Source organism: Alligator sinensis, unplaced genomic scaffold, assembly GCF_000455745.1.
Source record: "Alligator sinensis unplaced genomic scaffold, ASM45574v1 scaffold777_1, whole genome shotgun sequence".
NCBI classification, from domain to species: Eukaryota; Metazoa; Chordata; order Crocodylia; family Alligatoridae; genus Alligator; species Alligator sinensis.
The window spans coordinates 3,819,657-3,837,466 of record NW_005841882.1 but is presented as its reverse complement, the minus strand read 5'-3'; the positions used below and the strand labels follow the sequence as shown (position 1 = coordinate 3,837,466).

Below are 17,810 nucleotides of genomic sequence, written 5' to 3'. Positions count from 1 at the left end.
TTGGGTTAAGGGGGTGGTGGGGGGGGGGGGGGCTAAATCAATGCAGTGATATCTTTACATTATCAATTTCAAACAGACTCAGGGTTGATTTCAAAGCCACAGAAGTCACTGGGAGTCTTTTTCGGTGGCATTCTTCAGACTTTTGATGTAACGCTTTAATTGCTGAGGAATGTAAAATCTCAGAGAAGGTAATTTTTTTTAAAAGGGACAAGTCAAGTAGGTTATGTGCAGGAGCAGACATCCAGCCAGAAGTATAACTTAAAAAAAAACGATTCCCAAAACTTTAGTGTCATCTATGAAGTTATTGCACACAAACAGACATCTTTGCATTTTCTCCACAAAAACACCAGGTGAGGTGAAAAGATCAATGTTTAACATACTGACAGTTTAAAAAAAAGCAATCAGGAAAAATGTTAAGCTTGTAAAATAAATGCAACAAAGTAAAAAAAAATACAAAATTTAAAAACTTACTGGACAGTGTCCCTTCATATAAAGTTCACTTAAAACGAAAGGATAAAATAAACTAAATTTTAAGTATTCTTCAACAGCCACCTATGAATGTCAACGTCTACAGCTAGCCTAGCCAGCTCTTAAAGCCAACACATTGTGTCAGTGATCTTGAATGTACACTGGGCTAGATTAATCAAAAAAAGGGAATTAGTTTAGTAGTTTTGTTTTTTGGGTTGGCTTTTTTTTTTTTTTTTTTTTTTTTTTTAAATATTAACAAAATTAGGCTCAATAAACCACAGAAATTTTGGAATAATCTCTAGAATGCCTGGAGGTCAGCATGAATGGGAGGCACTATTTTAAGTAAATAAAGTAATTCTGAAAATATTGGATATATTTGTTTGACATACTGTTTGAACACATTATTTTTTCAAATCAGATCTGAAAAAGTAAAAATATTTGTTTTTGAGGAATCCGGCCCATTAATTCAATGCTTGGCAATGCCAATGTAGACTAGCAATTCTTACTATTGCTCATGCTTCTAAGTCTGAACTGCCTTTCAACAAAGAGTATGTTTTGAAAACTGCTATAGAACGTAAAAACTCAGATGTGAATGCTAAAAGCAGCTCCTATAAATTTGCAATCCATATGATGGAACAACTGGAAACAAGGCTGAATAAAACAGAATGACACACTGGCATCATTTTCTCATCACAAATGCAAGTCGTTTTGTTGCATACATAAGAAAGCAATATTTTCAAGGAAGAAATGTGAAGACAATTTCCCTGTTCAAAAAACATTACTGAAAATCTTAAAACAGATGAAATACAGTATTAAATTGTAAAGGAATATTGTCTAACACATTTTATGGGTATCTTAAGGTGTAGGTTTATTCCAGCCCAGTTTTCATATTAGCAACAGATTAAGTTAAGAGAGAAAATGTTCTGAAGAGATGGCACTTTTTGCCCTCATATTCCATACAGGACACACACATGGATTTAACTCAAAGTATGCCTTGGACCACTGTGACTGGCACAGTGTTACAGATTTATGCCATTTGTAATTCTGGCAAATGTGATTTTTTTTTTTGTTGAGATGAACAGCTGAAGAATGGCACAGTTGCAAACATGATGCTATACACAGCACTGTAAGGTGTATATACTGTACATTTTATATAAATGTAAAAACCACATGGAAAACATTCAACATCACAATCTAGCAGAGGTCTCAAGCATAAGACCAAAGGGCCAAATTCTTCCTTGCCTGCTCCCTGACAAAAACCTTGTATCCAGCATACAACCTGTGTATGTTCATTTCAGCTTTGTCTGGCTCATGACTTAGATCTGATTCCATGTTCTTGCATTTCTCTCCCTTGTTCCGCTATATCCAGCTATTGGCTGGCAATATGAAATCACCCCCGTGCTCCCAAGAACTTACATGCTCACACACAGCTGAGCAAAGGAGCAAGAGGCAAGAGCACCAAGCGGTCTGGAGGTTGTAGCAGGAAAAAAATTCACTGCAGATACTAATAGTCTTTCTGCCCCTAAAAAACAAATATATATGGCCCTTGGCTAAAACACCATTTGGAACCCCCAGTCTAGCATAATTGTTTTATCTAATGCCCCAACTTAAAAAAGTTTGTAAAATCAATAATTTACACCCTTTGAATTGTTATTGCTTAAGCAAATGGTTCAGTGTAGAAATACATTGCAGCTGTGTGCGACTTGGGTGTGGGTTAAAACAGGTACTGAAAGTAAAACTACACATGAACCTTGCTTTAGACTCGCACTCCAACATTACTTGTACATCCACATGAAGAGGGCTGCAACAGATACCCAGCAGCTTAATGCCAACATCCTAAGCTAACTCTGAAGAATCAAATCTTGCCTTACACTTCTTATCTAAAGTGTATCAGCTTTTTCTTTTCTTCTCTTTTTAAAATTAAGGCAATGAAATGGCTACAGTTCCTAAAGTTCATTTTAGGGGAACAAAAATATACACCTTTTTCCTTTTGAACTTCAGGCAGCAGAACAGAACATAGAAACCTGTATTACATAAAACATGCAACACCAGGCTGATGTAGAAAAACAAAACACAAGTTTAAAATACCATTTGGTGTTTTTTCATTGGATCACTAATTCAACCTTCAGAGAGGAAAAAAAAGTTTGAATTAGCTAAATTGTTTACAGTTTTGTACGTGTCTATGTCATACTCTACAATGATTTTCAGTAACAAAAAAAATATTCTGTAAAAGTCTGTCTGGCCACTCACGTTTTAAACCAATGGGGAAAAGGCACTGAAGCTATTTTTCACTGTGCCCATATTGGTTTGCACATTTTTAATGTCAATTTGCTGTTCATTCTTTACAACAAACAAAGTATGACAGATTGTGGCTAACACACAATAGCAGAAGCTGATTCAAAGTTGACCTCTCCTATTTCACTGTGTTATATCAAACTTCCAGGCTCTCTAAAATCTGAGATGGCTGCAAAGAACCCGGAAATAGTTACAAGATTTAGTCAGCATTCAGCATTTCTCAGTGCATTTTGCAGAAAGGGTCTAAATGAGGCATAGGAGTTTTGTTGTTTATTTTACACAGAGAAGTCCGCCAACATTGGCCATAAATTCCTCTAAACTCTTTAGGAAGGCCATCTTCTGCTTACGGTCCAGTGTAGGAGGAGTGCTGCTTGCAGTAAGCTTGTTGAAGGCATCTGCTAATCGCTGGTAAATGACTGGATCTTGTTGGCTTGATAGCAATGTTTCAACTAGCTCTGAATATTCTGCCTGTTGAGCAAACAGCAGCCATTAATAACATAGAAAAAAAAAAAATCAAATCATCCTGTATACACCTTCCTATATCAGGACAAAGAACTGTAAACAAAATTAATTTGTGATGGGAAGTTATCAGCTGCTTTAAAATAATTTATATAATAATACTAGTGTATGGTACCACTTCTCTTACAGCCAGTGTAATCAAAAGGGCAGTAAAAGTGAATGTGGAGCTACCCTCCACATGCCCAAATTAGGTAAAAATCTTTAAAGGCAAAAAAGTGGGGTAGATGTGCACCTTACAGACTAACTGAATCAGAGATGCATACGTTTTCATAAACAGCAGCTTACTTCATCAGATGCCATTAAGTTTTTTTGTCCAAAAACAACTACCCTAAGGTCAGCAATGTAATGTCCAGAAGCTTGTTTGTCTTTCTGGAACTGATGTCAGATCAGTGTTCATTCATTCTTTCACATAGGGATTGCTTTGCTTGTCCAATGCAGACAGCACAGGGGCATTTAGCAGATGATAGTGTATATCATGTTGGTAGAGAAACAGATGAATGGACTTTGGATGTTATAATTCACATCATTAGGTTCAGTGATGATATGGTCCATGTTGATGAGGGGGAACAGCTGGCATCCTGGTCCAGAACAAGCTCTGGTGCCTTGGTGAGAATAGGAGTTAAGAAGTCTGTTATTGGAAAGACATTGTGGTTGGGGTACTAACTGTAAGCCGGGACAGATTTGTCTCCCATAGCTACCTTGAGATAGCTATTATTTTCTGGGAAGGGCTGAGTTCATTATTAATGTGTCTGAGTAGGTGACAACCAAAGGAATTGGTGTTGTCCTTGTTTTGGAATTGATATTGTAAAAGGTCAGAGTGAAGGCTGAATCTGGCTCTGTTGATCTGAGTGGCTACAGTTTTACACTTGTATGGTAAATGTAAGAATCCCTTCTCCAAATCCATAAGGTGTGCACTCTGGCCAGTGGGATCAGAGCAGATACGGTGGTAACCTACAGCTAAGCTGTAGACACTGGATCTAGTGGTGTATTTAGGATAAGAGCTGCTGGTGTGGAGGTAGCTGTAGCGGTCTGTCAGTTTCCAGCATGAACATGGTGGTGATATGGCAACAACAAGCTTTCACAGTGGTATCCAAGAAATGAGGTTGCTGGGTGGAATATTCCTGAGTCAAGAGTGGCTGTTCTTAGACAACAAAACCTTAAAAACCAACTTAAACAGGAAACTGCAGAGCAAGAAACCATTCAGAGACTGGATTGTGTTAGATAGGATCTAAACCATTGGTGCTCAACCTTTTGGCCCCACACTGGCCCCATGGGGAGTCCTGTGGGCTGGATGACAAGGTGCTAGGGACTGGATCTGACCCACAGGCTGGGGATCACTGCTCCTGATCTAAATCAAGGCTACAAATTCTAATCTCATTAGCTGGATGAGCCTTACAACCCATACATCTAGGGAGACCATATGTCCAACTTTGGCCAGATTCTGAAGGCTAGTCCTGGCCAGCTGGTCAACAGTTCCAGGCAGGTGGGCAGGCAAGCACCACTGCCACTGTGCAGAAGCAACAAACGCAAGGAACCTTGAATATGGCATCTTAAATAGGGTGACCATACATCTAGCCACCTTCTGCCTGACTTTGGACTAGCATGGCTAACTACCTCTCCAAACCCTTTATGCCAGACCAACTGACTGATAAAGCAGCAGTATACCCCTGATAAAGCAGCAGTATAAAATTGTAGGAAAAAAAAAAAAATCACAAAGGAACAATGGCTCAAATATGCAAGTAATATTTTTAAAGTTTTTGTTTCCAAATAACTATGGAAAATCTGAATCGTATGAGCTTATGGGGATGGAAAAAAAGATTCCATCCCCATAAGCTACTATTTAGCAGCTTTAAATAAACGCTTTGGAATATTGGAAATCAACTTCAAAGGGCGATGATGGAGCAACAGTTTTCTTTGTGGTACATCACAGAGCCATAGAGAGTCAGAATATCCATAACCTCATAGGGAAACTAGAATAAGGCATTGGTGGAAGCAAAGGAATACAATATAAGGAAAGTCACTCTACACAATTTTCTTCTTTTAGTTAGTGATAGCTGATATTCACCATTTTACAGAGAAGCTAGCAAAGAACTGGGAATCAATCACAAAATGTATTTTTCAGGGGAGGATTAACAAAGTAATGAAAGATGATAGGTGGTGACACTTTATAGTCTAAGGTGTCACCCTGCCCTGCCTTTGCCTAATTTCAGGCTAACTTGGCTAACCACCCCTCTCTAATTTGTATGTGGCGTTGTGTTTGGATTTAAAGTGCCTTCCTCATCATTTCTCTGGTGAGCCATGTTCACCAGCATGGCTTGAAGCAGGGCTCAGACTGAGCTGAGGCTGTTAAGTGATCTGCCAGTCTCAGCCCTTTTTTTTTTTTTTTTTTTAAACAAATGCATCACTGGCAGTTGACTGCAGTGAAAATATCAAGCATATGAATGTACATAATCAAAGCAGTAAGTCAAAATGAGTTTGAAATAAAAGCTATGAGAGGTAGAAACCACTGCAATCTTGATAGTGAGGAGCTAGCATAGATGTCCAACAACTGTAGTTTAAATACAACTGTCAACTATTTCATTCCTAATGTTAAGAGGAGGAGTGCTGAAAATTCTGCCAAATTTTCTCATTCTGATATCTGGGAAATGAGTTTGGGAGTGTTAGTTTTGCCAGATCTCATTATATTCTCTTTTAAGTTGAGTTTCTAGAACTAAGTGCGATGTCAGATCCTCAGCTTTCATTAAAAAACTCAAGCTCTGTTTCTAATCCTTGTTGTAGAGAGCAACTGAAGACACGAGTCATGTGCATCCTAATGGTAAAGAAACCAGATGCAAATGAAGAACCCCCAAAAGCTATTTTTAAAAAATTCTCATAATTTTAGGTTACTCATTTGGAAGGCCTAATTCATGTTTTTAGATGGCTAGACATTGATAACATGTATTATGTAAGCTTGGAAATCATACATGTGTATGTTTTGAATACCTAAATAACCTACTTTGAAGCTTTAATGAAAATTGCCAGTTCTTCCTTTTCAAATAAACCCTGAGGTTTGAGATTCCCAAGCTGATTTTGTGACAGTTAGAGGGAAGCACTCTAGTGAACACTGCTGAGAGAAAAATCTGTAACTTCCAACCTCAAGGAAGTTGGAAAAAAGAAAGGAGTAATAGGCTTCATAATCAGACAGTATGAAGAAACTGCATGGCTGCTTTCCATTAAAAAGCTATCTTGTATCATGAGCACAGAGCCATGAAACCTGAGGAATGCTTAATACTTAAAAGGTTAAGGGACATACATTTGCAAAATAACTTTGACATTGTTCTACTCTAATTTTCCTAGAAAAACAATAAAAGTAAGACATGTCTAGAAATAAAATTGACAGACCACTTATTAATCATAATCCCAGACCTCAGTGCTCTGAAGTTGGGCAGCCCTGCTTTATAACATGTACTGGCAAATTTAGCTTTGATTCTGCATAGATGCAGGACATTAGTAAGCATCACAGAGGACAGCCCATAGATGTTTCATTGAATAGTCTACATTTGTCAAAGCTAATAGAAGCCAATAGGCAAACAAAGAAATTCCAGTTGCAAGGAAGGAATGTACTAAGGATGAAGCTGATAAGTAAGGAAAGGTAGGATCCTCCTGTCCCTTTCTTCAACAATTAAAAAAGTCTACCACCAAATGCTGTTTTATAACAGTGGCATTTTAAATAGATGCACCAAAAATCTTAACATAGATAAAGACTATCTGCAAAATAGCTCCACAAAACAGAATACCATACCTGATGCAAACACACTAACGTGTAGAATGCTTCTCCTGCTGCAGTTGTCATTTCTGTATTGTGCTTTTGCAGTACCAGCATGTCAAAGACCATCTGAAAAAAATCACAAAACAAAATAGTTTTGTTAACTAAAACACTGATTCTTAGGTTACTGCTATGGATCAAAGTAGAAGGTACAATTTTATTTGGGAAATTAATGATCAGATTTTAGGAAATCTCCATTCCATCTATCGGGTACTCTGCAGTCAGGGGGCATGATGCTGTGACTGCAGTATATGTAGGTGCATCTTGCTTAGCTATGAACCAATTGGCTCAGGTAAGTCTGGATAATCAGCAGTGAGGTTTTCAAGCCTTTGCTGTCATGGCCTTGAATCCTGTTAGGGACCCTACATACTGTCTCGAGCAGCTGTCATCATATCTTCACTGCACTTGTTACCAGGGCTAGTTAGACTGAAGCTATCTCAAGGTTGTGTGTACATATGGCACAACAACACTTTTGGTAACAGTACAGATGCACCTTTAAAACTTTAAGGATCCGACAAAAACAAGAGTTCACAAGTAAGGACTTCTGGAAATATCTGCAACTAGTGCTTACAGAACTGGTCCAAGATAGAGCTATTATTGTGTTATGGAAACACGATCATTTGCAACAAGAAAGATATATTTACCCAGTTTGATCAATTGACATGATTTCTGGTTATAATACAAAATAGGAATTTTCAGGACAGAGGATTTGATTAGGAAGGAAAACACATTACATTGTACTGAATAAGCAGGAAAAGGAGGCTAGCTTCTCCTGTGATAATTCAGGTATTTGGAGATGCATTCAAGTTGCAAACAATAACACTTTACTAGGTACAAATTTTAAGATAATTCTGTTCCTGCCTTCACACATCAGAAATGAACATGCAATACTATCTTCATATGTTACCACATGCATGATTCTTTATTGGCACATGCATCCTATGTTTAGAAAGGACATATTTACAATTCAACAATAGGCCAAATAAGCAGCATTCAATATATAAGTGCAGTCACCTGAAACATGTGAAAAACCCCATGCAAAAAATTGCAGGTGTTAGTTTTTCAGTTTTTGTAAAGTTATCAGTAAGGCAATACGTTGCTAGAAAAAACCTACAGTCTTACAGGGATAAAATAACACTGTTTACTAGGAACTGGAGTTCTTTAAATATATTTCCTCCAGGGAGCCAGGCTTAAGATTCATGTCCCATATCAGGTGAACAACAAACCATTATAAACGTAGCCTTTTAGCTCACTACATGTGTCAATGGGCACTGTGGCTATGACAACAAAGGGAAATATCTCCTCACCCCTAGTCCTTTCTTCAGGAACTGTGAAGAAACTGAAAGAAGGAAGAATGTGATTCTGCAGGGGACTAATACTTCATGAATTCCAGATATTCTAACTCAAGCAGTCTGTGTCATGGAAAGGATCTCTACAACAGAGGTGTCCAAGATCTGACCTGTGGAGCCCCATCATCTTCTCCCAGGTCTCAGAGTTGACCCAGATGATGCATGCAAGTCCCACCCTGGCTAGTCCCAGGACCCGCACTGCACACAACACCTGCCCAGGACCCACGCTGCACTGGTCCCAGACTGGCTGGAGCAATCACCTTGTATAAGTGCACATCCCAAGCCAGCCAGAGCAGGCACTGATTACAGCATGAATGGGGTGGAGGGTGCAGGGGTCCATGGGCCCAATCAACACTGTGAAATGGCCCCATGCCACTCATCTGACCTGTGGGGCCAGATGAGTTTACACCTCTGCTTCTACAGACTTCCATTCTTGGAAACTGGCAACCAGTACAGAGAGTCTTGGTGGAGGAAACTTGAGAAGCAACCCTAACCAATCTGCTTTATTAACAAGGGTATTGGATCTAGTTTTTGGTCATTGGAAACTCTGTCTATGCCTTTTTCTATAGATGGATCCTGGTTGAACAAGCACTGAGATCCCCCAGTGGAGAGAACTTACATATACAGATTTCAAAGCCCTATTTATCTATGTATGGTCAGTCTCTGGGGGGAAAACATCTCAGACTTTTCTCCAAAAACCACAGTTCTATAAGAGAAAGACTTAAATGAACGGGTTGTTTCCCAAGAATAACATTAGGAGACTACTAATCAGGTTTGTCAAAAGTGCTGTTTTCAGATAATTATAATGCTCAAAGAAATAGAAGGATAGTGGGGAAGGGAAGTCAGAAAATTTAAAGCAAAGACAGAGAAGAGACTGATAAACAAGTCTGTCCATTTGGAAGACTAAGATGGATAACGTATTAAGGCTTATTGTTCATTCTCAGCCCAACTGACAGAGTTAGCATGAGCAATCCCTAAGAAGATCAGAAGTCAGCAAGTGTGTTGTAAGAAAACTGAGGCCCCAAGCAAGACTTAGTCTGCACTGGAAGAGAACAGAAAATAGACTTTTAATTAAACACTTAAACAAGGGATGATCACACAAGTTTTCTGAACTCACTCCTAGCTGGTAGCAACTGACTGTTTCATTAAGACCCACCTAAATAAGGTTGAGCAGGTTGCTCAGAAGGGTTAACCCTGAACCTGATACTTGGCTAAAAACCATGTAGTTTCTTTAAATAAGACATTGGAATAAGAAACCTTTATTTTTTTTCTATTTTAAGAATCAGTCATTCTCTCTCCATCCTATTCCTGTTGCTTCTTCATCTTCACCTATCCATTCTTCAACTTAGAAGTAGCCTTCTCTACACTGGTCTAGTTCTGAGTGAAGTATTCAGCAGACTTCAGTGATATTTACTAAAAACCTTTAAATGAATTCCAAAGTCAAATTTACAGAAGTAAAAAATGAGTAGACCAAAAAGTTCCAGGTCTCCATCAAAACTGGCAGGTAGCTGCACACATGTCACTACCCCTTTCTGCCTTCATTTCCCCTTGCCTGTCTCTATTTACATTAAGCTCTGTAGGCAGGAACTACTTCTTACAATGAATGTGTACAGTGCATAACCTAATGGAGGCACTGGACCCATCACTCTGTATATTTTTAATTAAGCACAATAGCAGTGTGACATAATTAGGTATCTTACCTTAAGAAAGTGCCTTGTTGCTAGAAAGAGGGATGAATCTGTTTCTTGTGCTTTTGCACATTGTTCTGCTAATGGTGTTAGAGCTTCCAGACAAAGCTGGCACACTTCAGAACTCATTCTGATATTAAGTATTAAAGAAAAAGAAATGTGTGACTTATTAAGTTGTGGTAAATTTCTCAATAGCTTCGTTAGCAAGTGTTTTAGTGAGCACACATCCTTGGATCTCATTTTCACTACAGTGCTCTTTAATAAAAAGAAATCTTTGTTGCCTTCTTTTCTTAGCTACACACTCTAATGTAATACAACCCTCTGTGACATAACATTTTCAGAAAGAGTCCCTTATGGTCAAGCTTCTCATCTGTTTATGGCACGTGCCACAGATTAGTGAAAATGGCCCTCCCATTATAAAAGGGAAAACCCATTGGCAACATGACAGGAAATACTCTGGAGGCAGCCCAGTAGAAGAGCAGTAGTGTTTTGCATTGCCAGCTGAGCAACTAATTCAGGAATGGCTTTAGGATACCAGCTGAAGGGCTTATGAAGTTACAGACACTATGAACTGAAGCAACAGTAGAAAGTGTCTGCAAGAACATACACATCAAGCCATTTACAAGCTGTATTAAAGGAATGCTATGGGTCAGGAGAAACTCAGGCAAAACTAAAACCTCAGTGGATGCTACTGCTTCAGCAACTCTTAATAATAAACAGAATGCAGAGGTTAACTTCAGAATGAAAATTAACTATGGCAGAACAATTATATATACAGAGCTTTATCAGAGAGAATGTGAACCAGGAAAGTATCAGTTTTAAAGGTTTCTTCATTAAAGCACTTTTCAGTTTTTCCCACCCTTTTGGCTGTGCACCCCATACAGTGTTAAGGATACGATGACATCCCTAACTCCAGTGAGTACATTAGGCTTTTAAACAAGTCTTCTGGAAGCTGTGGAATTTTCTCTGGGAATATTTCACAGATGAAGGTGATTAATTTGTAGTACTGATTACACAGAGATGGAAACTGTCAAAAGAAAAACACTGGTAATTTTAAACTCGAGACAGTTTATTGTTTTACTAGTACTTGAATCTCTATGCAGCTGAAATTTTGATCTGGCCTATTTGCTGCAGACAACAATACTTGCAAGTAAGATAGAAACTTATAGGTTATGGACATTAATAGTGAGATACATTTGATTTTTAAGGAAGCCATACACACACAAAATGTGTATATGACACAAACCTGTCATAACATTAACTTATTCAATATTGCCTTACTAAGAGATTCAAAAGTGATAATCGGTTACAAAAACACATAATATATATGTACTTCTCCAAATGTGAATAGTTTTAATAATTAAGATAAGAGCTAGGTAGTCAGTTCATGAATAGATGTCAAAAGAAGGTCACAGGAGAAGACATGATGAAAAAGAAAATATCAGGAAAACAAGCAATGGAGACATTTAATACACCAAGTAACCCTATATATGGGCAAATATGAAATAAGCTTTTGAAGTAGGCCAGACATCTTACAGACAAATAACGTTTTTTAAGGGTATCTTCACATGTTACTAGGAAAATGCCTTGTATATAGAATAAACTTAAGTAACTCACTATCACTATGTTTATCTGCTGGATTAAAGTTAAAATCAAGTAAAATATACGTTAAGTATATTCATTAAAATATGAGAACTTCTTACTTTGAGCAAATCCTGGGACATCAAAGGTAGAACTAAATTAACTCCATATAAAACAACATCTGCTGCTGAAACAGATCGATTTGCAGCTTGTCCTGGCTCATGTCCTCTAAATACTTCATCTATAGGAAACACATGCACCTTTACTGTTAACATGTTAATATATTAAGGAGAGATTACATATATTGAAAGGAAGTATCATAAATTTATGTAAGCCAGATTTGTTTTAAATTACCTAATCTCAATCCTCTCTCCTCCTTACCCCAGGACCCCCAGCAACACTATGTAAAAACAAGAGTAATTAATGCTTGTTGAGGCTGCCATATGACTGTAAGCTAGCTCCTTTTGTGCCTAAGCATCTCATAATACTATATTCCAAAGAAACTTCAACAACAGAAAAAAAAAATCGGATACATTTCTACTCAGCACTAGGATAACACAAAAACTAATAAACTTTGTTCACTTTGAGCTAAGGTTTCATTCTTGCATTTCCCATTACCAGTCAAAGAAACATTAACATCCATACAAACTTCAATTCATCTCATGCCACCTAGCCATCATAACACATGAACATGTTAAGTCGCTTAAGTTTCATGACCAACTCAATATTAATTCTTCCAGATAACTAACTGCAACATGCACATACAATTCCAGGTATCCCCAGCTCAAAAACCCAGTCTGAATCCTTACCTTCAACAAATGAAGTTACATTTGCCTAGATATGTCTGCCTAATGATAAAGGTCATATCGATGTTATTTGTAGAATAAAAATATAGGACAGGGTTTAGGTTGTGCTTCTGTGAATGTAAAGAATTGAACACAGGCACTGAAGTTGACTGTACCTAGTTCTCACCTGGATGACACTCAGAAGTATGGTGAGAGACATCTACAAAAATATCTGGCTAGACAGAGATCAGATTTAAAAGATTTCATAGACATTAGGGCTGGAAGGGACCTCGCAAGATCACTGGGTCCAGCCCCCTGCCCAAGGGGTAGGAAGTCAGCTGGGGTCAAAAGATCCCAGCAGGATAGGCATCCAAGTGTTTCTTGAAAGTGTCCAGAGTAGGTGCTTGCACCACCTCTGGAGGGAGTCTAATTCCAGGCCCCAGGGACTTGGACAGTAAAGAAGTTTTTCCTTATATTCAGCCTAAAACAGTCTTGCAGGAGTTTGTGACCACTGGACCTTGTCTTCCCTTGGGGTGCCCTGGTGAACAGACATTTTCCCAGTTCCTAATGCACACCCTTATGTACTTACAGGCTGCCACCAAGTGACCCCAGAGCCTACGCTTTCCAGGCTGAAGAGTCCCATGGCTCTCCTCATAAGGCCTGCTCTCTTGTCCTCTAATCATGTGTGTGGCTCTCCTTTGGACTCTCTCAAGCTTCGCCACATCCTTTCTGAATTGTGGAGTGCAAAACTGGATAGAGCCTCACCAGGGCCAAGTAAAGTGGAAGGATGACTTGCTGGGTCTTGCTTGAGATGCATCGGTAGATGCAAGCCAGAGTTTTGTTTGTTTTGCCGACTCCGGCGTCGCATTGGCAGCTCATGTTCATCTTGTGGCCCATCACGACCCCCAAGTCTCTTTCAGCTGTGGTGCTAGCGAGCATAGCACTGCTGAGTCTATAAGTGGGTTGTTTCTCCTGAGATGGAGCACCTTGCATTTTTCAGTGTTGAACACCATCAGGTTTTGACCCACCCACCTTGCAAGCCTGTTGAAATTGGCCTGGATTGCCAGCCTATCCTCTAGGGCAGCAGTCTCCAAACTTTTAAAGTCGGAGATCACCTTTGGAACTTAAAAAGGAACCCAAGATCTACCCACCTCCCTCCCCACAGCAGGTCTGTCTGTGGGAAAGGGAAGGGGAAAGGGCCAGAGTGGGGGCAGTTCGAGGCCCCAGCCCTAACCCCACTCCCTCCCTCACTGCTGGGGCCTTGATCTGCCCCTGCCCTCCCAACTGTGCTGAGGGAGGGAGTGGGGCAGGAGACAGAGCCACAAGCAGCTTGTCCGGGGGGTGCGGGGAGGGGAGGGGCATGCAGCCCAGGAGGACACAAGGGGTGCATGTACTGGGTGGCACTGCACTGTACCCAGTGGAGGTGTTTGATTGCATTGCACTCAGGCTGGGCAGCAGCAGCAGCACTGGTAGCGGGGTTTGGGGGAGGCTATGGCAAGTTTTGGGGTGGCTGCAGCCCCCCCACCGTGTCCCTGCTCCCAGCACCACCACCCGGCCTGAGTGTAGCATGACCAAACACTTCCACTGGGAACAGCGTGATGCCATCCTGGCCCCAGCCTACAGCCTGCCTCATGTGCAGAACCAGGGGCATGCACTCCGCATGCCCTCCCAGGCTGCGTGCCTCAGCCATGCGGGGCTTGCTCCTGCCCCTGCCCCACTCCCTACCTCATAGCTTCTATAGCCACCCATGCTGCTCCACGTTTGGATGGGGCATGTGCCCCCTGGCCCCAATCTGTGCGCAGCAGAGGTGGCTGCTGCTGCAGGCTGGGCTTTGCACCCCGAGTCCCACTGCAGCTGGCCTGGGAGCAGCCCGATGCCACAAGTCCCACTCTGGGCTGAGCCTTATCCTCTGCCCTCCCATTAAATGGATGCATGTGGTGTCGGGCCGCTCCTGAGACAGCTGCAGCAGGGCTTGGGGGGTGAAGCCCAACCTGGAGTGGCGCCTGCCTCCACAGCGCAGATTGGGGGGGGGAGGGGAACGGATGGATGAGAGGCACATGCCCCCTGGGGCCTCTGCCAGGGTGCACACAGTGGTAGGAGCCCTCTGTGCCCCCTGGATAAGCCACTCAAGCTCGATCCTTCCACCACTCTCACCTGGCTGGGGCCCCACTCACCTTACAGGCCTCTGCCTCACTCTGTCCCTCATCGCAGAGGCCTCGATCTGGCCCTCATCCCTTCCCTTTCCCCACTGTGGGGGCCTCGATCTCAGCCCCGCCAGCTCAGCAAGAGGCTCTGGGATCTACTGGTTGACTGGTTGGTGACCACTGCTCTAGGGTGACCACACTTCCCCATAGTTTGGTGTCGTCAGCAAAATTAGCCAGTCTGCTTCTGACACCAGAGTTTAGATAATTTATAAATACATTGAAGAGTACAGGTCTGAGAACGGAGTCCTGGGGGACACCACTGGTCACCATGCACCATGTCAATTTGGTTCCATCAACTATCACTCTCTGGGTCCATCCGTGGTGTCAGTTCCCCAGCCATCAGACTGTAAGGTTGTTGAGGCTGCAGTTCCCTGATTTTACCATGAGGACATTGTGGGATACCAGGTCAAAGGCTTTCTTGAAGTCCAACTGTATGATATCAACCTCTTCTCCTTTGTCCAGGTGATGTGTCACCTGGTCATAGAAGGAAATGAGATTGATCAGGCAAGATCTACCTGCAACAAAGCCATGGTGGCTCTCTCAGAGTGTTGCCTTCTGTTAGCCTGTTGTTAATGGTTTCCTTGATGATTTTTTCCAAGATCTTTTCAGGTATTGAGGTCAAATTGATTGGCCTGTAGTTACCCATATCTTCCTTCCTCCTTTTCTTGAAGAAAGGCACCACACTGGCCCTCTCCCAATCTTCACATACATCGCCTGAGTGCCATGAGTTCTCGAATATTCTTGCCATTGGCTGCACTATGATGTCAGGTAGTTCACAAGATCCATGCCAATGATGGGAATATTTTCACCCTTTTCCTGGTGATCCTGCATCTTGCTATGCGGGGTGATCCCCTTGGGTTGGTGGAAGACTGACACAAAGTAATTGTTAAGGAGATTGGCTTTTTCCTGGGTGTCGGTTATCAGCTGGCCTATTTGGTTTAGCAAGGGTCCAATGTTGCCCTTGTTTTTTCCCCCCCCGATTTGCCATATATATGAAGAAGGACTTTTTATTGTCTTTGATTCGTGTAGCCAGTCTGAGCTGAGTTTCAGCCTCAGCCTTCTTCATTCTCTCCCTACAGGTGTGGGCCAGTGCTGGATACTCTTACTTACTTGGTGGTGTTTCCTGTCTTCCATCCTTTATTAGCTTCTCTTTTTAGACGCAAGAGGTCCATGAGTTCCGTACTGAGCCAAGGGGGTCACCCAGCCCTTTTGCTACTTGTTCTACAGGCTGGAAAGGACTTCCTTTGTGCTTCAAGGATCACATCGCTGAGAAGCAACTACTTGTTGTGGACTCCCCTCCCTGTCAGATTATGGCTTCTCAGGGTCCTGACTACTACCCTCTTGAGTTTGTGAAAGTCAGCTTTCCTAAAGTCAAGGACTTCCGCATTGTTGACCGACATGCAAGCTTTGCAGTAGATAGAGAAAGCGATCGACTTGTGGTCGCTGTCTTCCAGCTTCCTTTCGATTCTCAGGTCGCTTACTACATCATCCCCTTTGGCCAGTACCAGGTCCAGAAGCGCCTTGCCTCTTGTCAGCCTGGAGACTTTTTGAGACAAATAGAGCTTGTTAATGCATGTGAGGAAGCATTGCGGCTGATCGGATTTGGCCGAGTGCTCTTCCAATGAGATGTCAGGGTAGTTGAAGTTGCCCCGATAACCATCCACTGAGAGCATCCAGCTTCAGCCAGTTCCATAGCGAATTTGTGGTCAAGTTCTTGCTCCTGATTAGGAGGTCTGTAGTAGACTCCTACCATTATACCCTCTTCACCACGTTCCCCTTTTACTATTACCCAGAGGGTCTCAAGTCTCCCTCCTTAGTTGCCGATCTCAGCCTGTAGGGAAGCGTACTGCTTCTTCACACAGACAGCTATATCCCCGCCCTTTCTTGCAACACGCTCTCTCCTGTACAAGGTATAGCCATCTATACCTGTGGTCCATAGGTGGAGTCCCCACCAGGTCTCCAGTATCCCTATGAGATCGTAGTAGTTTCTGTTTAACAGAAGGGCCAGTTCCTCCTGCTTGTTGCCCAGGCTCCTGGCATTTGTGTAGAGGCAAGTGAGACTGCTGTCATAGGCCCTAGGCTTCCCTGCACTCCTAGAAGAGCCCTGTGCCTGGGCTGGGGTAGGAATGCGTTCCCTTATTCAGCCTGACCTTCTGATTTTGTGGTTGACAATTGGTGGGCTTGCACTGGTGGTTATTTGCTCATCCCCCGGTGAACTTAGTTTAAAGCCCAGTCAAGCAGGTCAGCCATTCTAGCCGAGAAGAGCTTCTTCCCCCATTTGAGTGAGGTGGAGGCCGTCCCTTCCCAACAAATTGCTGCCCCTCTCTCTGAAGTGCAAACTGTGGTCGCAAAAGCTGAAGCTTTCACGATAGCACCAGCGCTGCAGTCTTCTGTTAACTTCTACAACTCCTCTCTCCCTCCTGTGCCTGGTACCTGTAACGGAAAAGATTGAGGAGAAAACCACCTGTACCCCAAACTCTCTAAGCCCCGCTCCCAGAGTCCTGTAGTCATTTGTGACCCAGCTGGGATTGCCGAGCCGTGTCATTTGTGCCCACATGGATAAGGAGCATGAAGTAGTGGTTGGAGGAAAACTGATGCAGTTTTAAGCAGCAGAAATTATGAAGATTGGCACACAAAGAAAACTAAACCCAAATACCTGCTATAGGGCTTATGGCCACTTATACATGTGATGGGGTCTTAGTCCCCTAAATTGAAACAGTGGGTTTTTAATTGCAATGATTAAAAACCCACCATTTCAGTTTAGGGGCTTCTGTCACCATTATGGTATGGGGTCTGATCCCTTTTTTTTCTTCTTCTCCTGCAAGATGTGGGGCAAGGTGGACACACTTGAAGGGAGAGAGAGGCTGCAACTAGATTTAGACAGACTACAAAAAAAGTGGGCAGATGAGAATAGGATGGGGTTCAACGTAGACAAATGCAGGGTGCTGCACCTTGGGAGAAGGAATCCACAGCATACATACAGGCTGGGGAGATCCCTTCTTGAAAGCACAGAGGCGGAAAGGGATCTCGGAGTCATCACTGACTCCAAGATGAACATGAGCTGCCAATGCCAGACCGCAGCCAGCAAGGCCAGCCATACCTTGTCATGCATTCAA

General features: G+C 42.0%; 1 protein-coding gene across 6 annotated transcripts in view; it reads right to left on the bottom strand.

Moving 5' to 3' along the window:
- Positions 1-674: 674 nt before the first annotated feature.
- The window catches only part of XPO4 (exportin 4), a 130,889-nt gene continuing 113,753 nt past the window's right edge, over positions 675-17,810 (bottom strand). For 4 of the 6 annotated variants that reach the window (XM_006017628.3, XM_025196630.1, XM_025196631.1 and 1 more), the window contains 5 exons: positions 11,828-11,946; positions 11,021-11,151; positions 10,137-10,254; positions 7,064-7,156; positions 675-3,231 (listed from right to left, as the gene is read on the bottom strand). In XM_006017628.3, the coding sequence (XP_006017690.1) occupies positions 3,034-3,231; positions 7,064-7,156; positions 10,137-10,254; positions 11,021-11,151; positions 11,828-11,946 (659 nt within the window). In that variant the 3' untranslated portion in view covers positions 675-3,033. Of the gene's footprint in view, positions 3,232-7,063; positions 7,157-10,136; positions 10,255-11,020; positions 11,152-11,827; positions 11,947-17,810 lie in introns of those variants that run through there. The other 2 variants (XM_025196629.1, XR_003092584.1) reach the window with 2 other exon arrangements.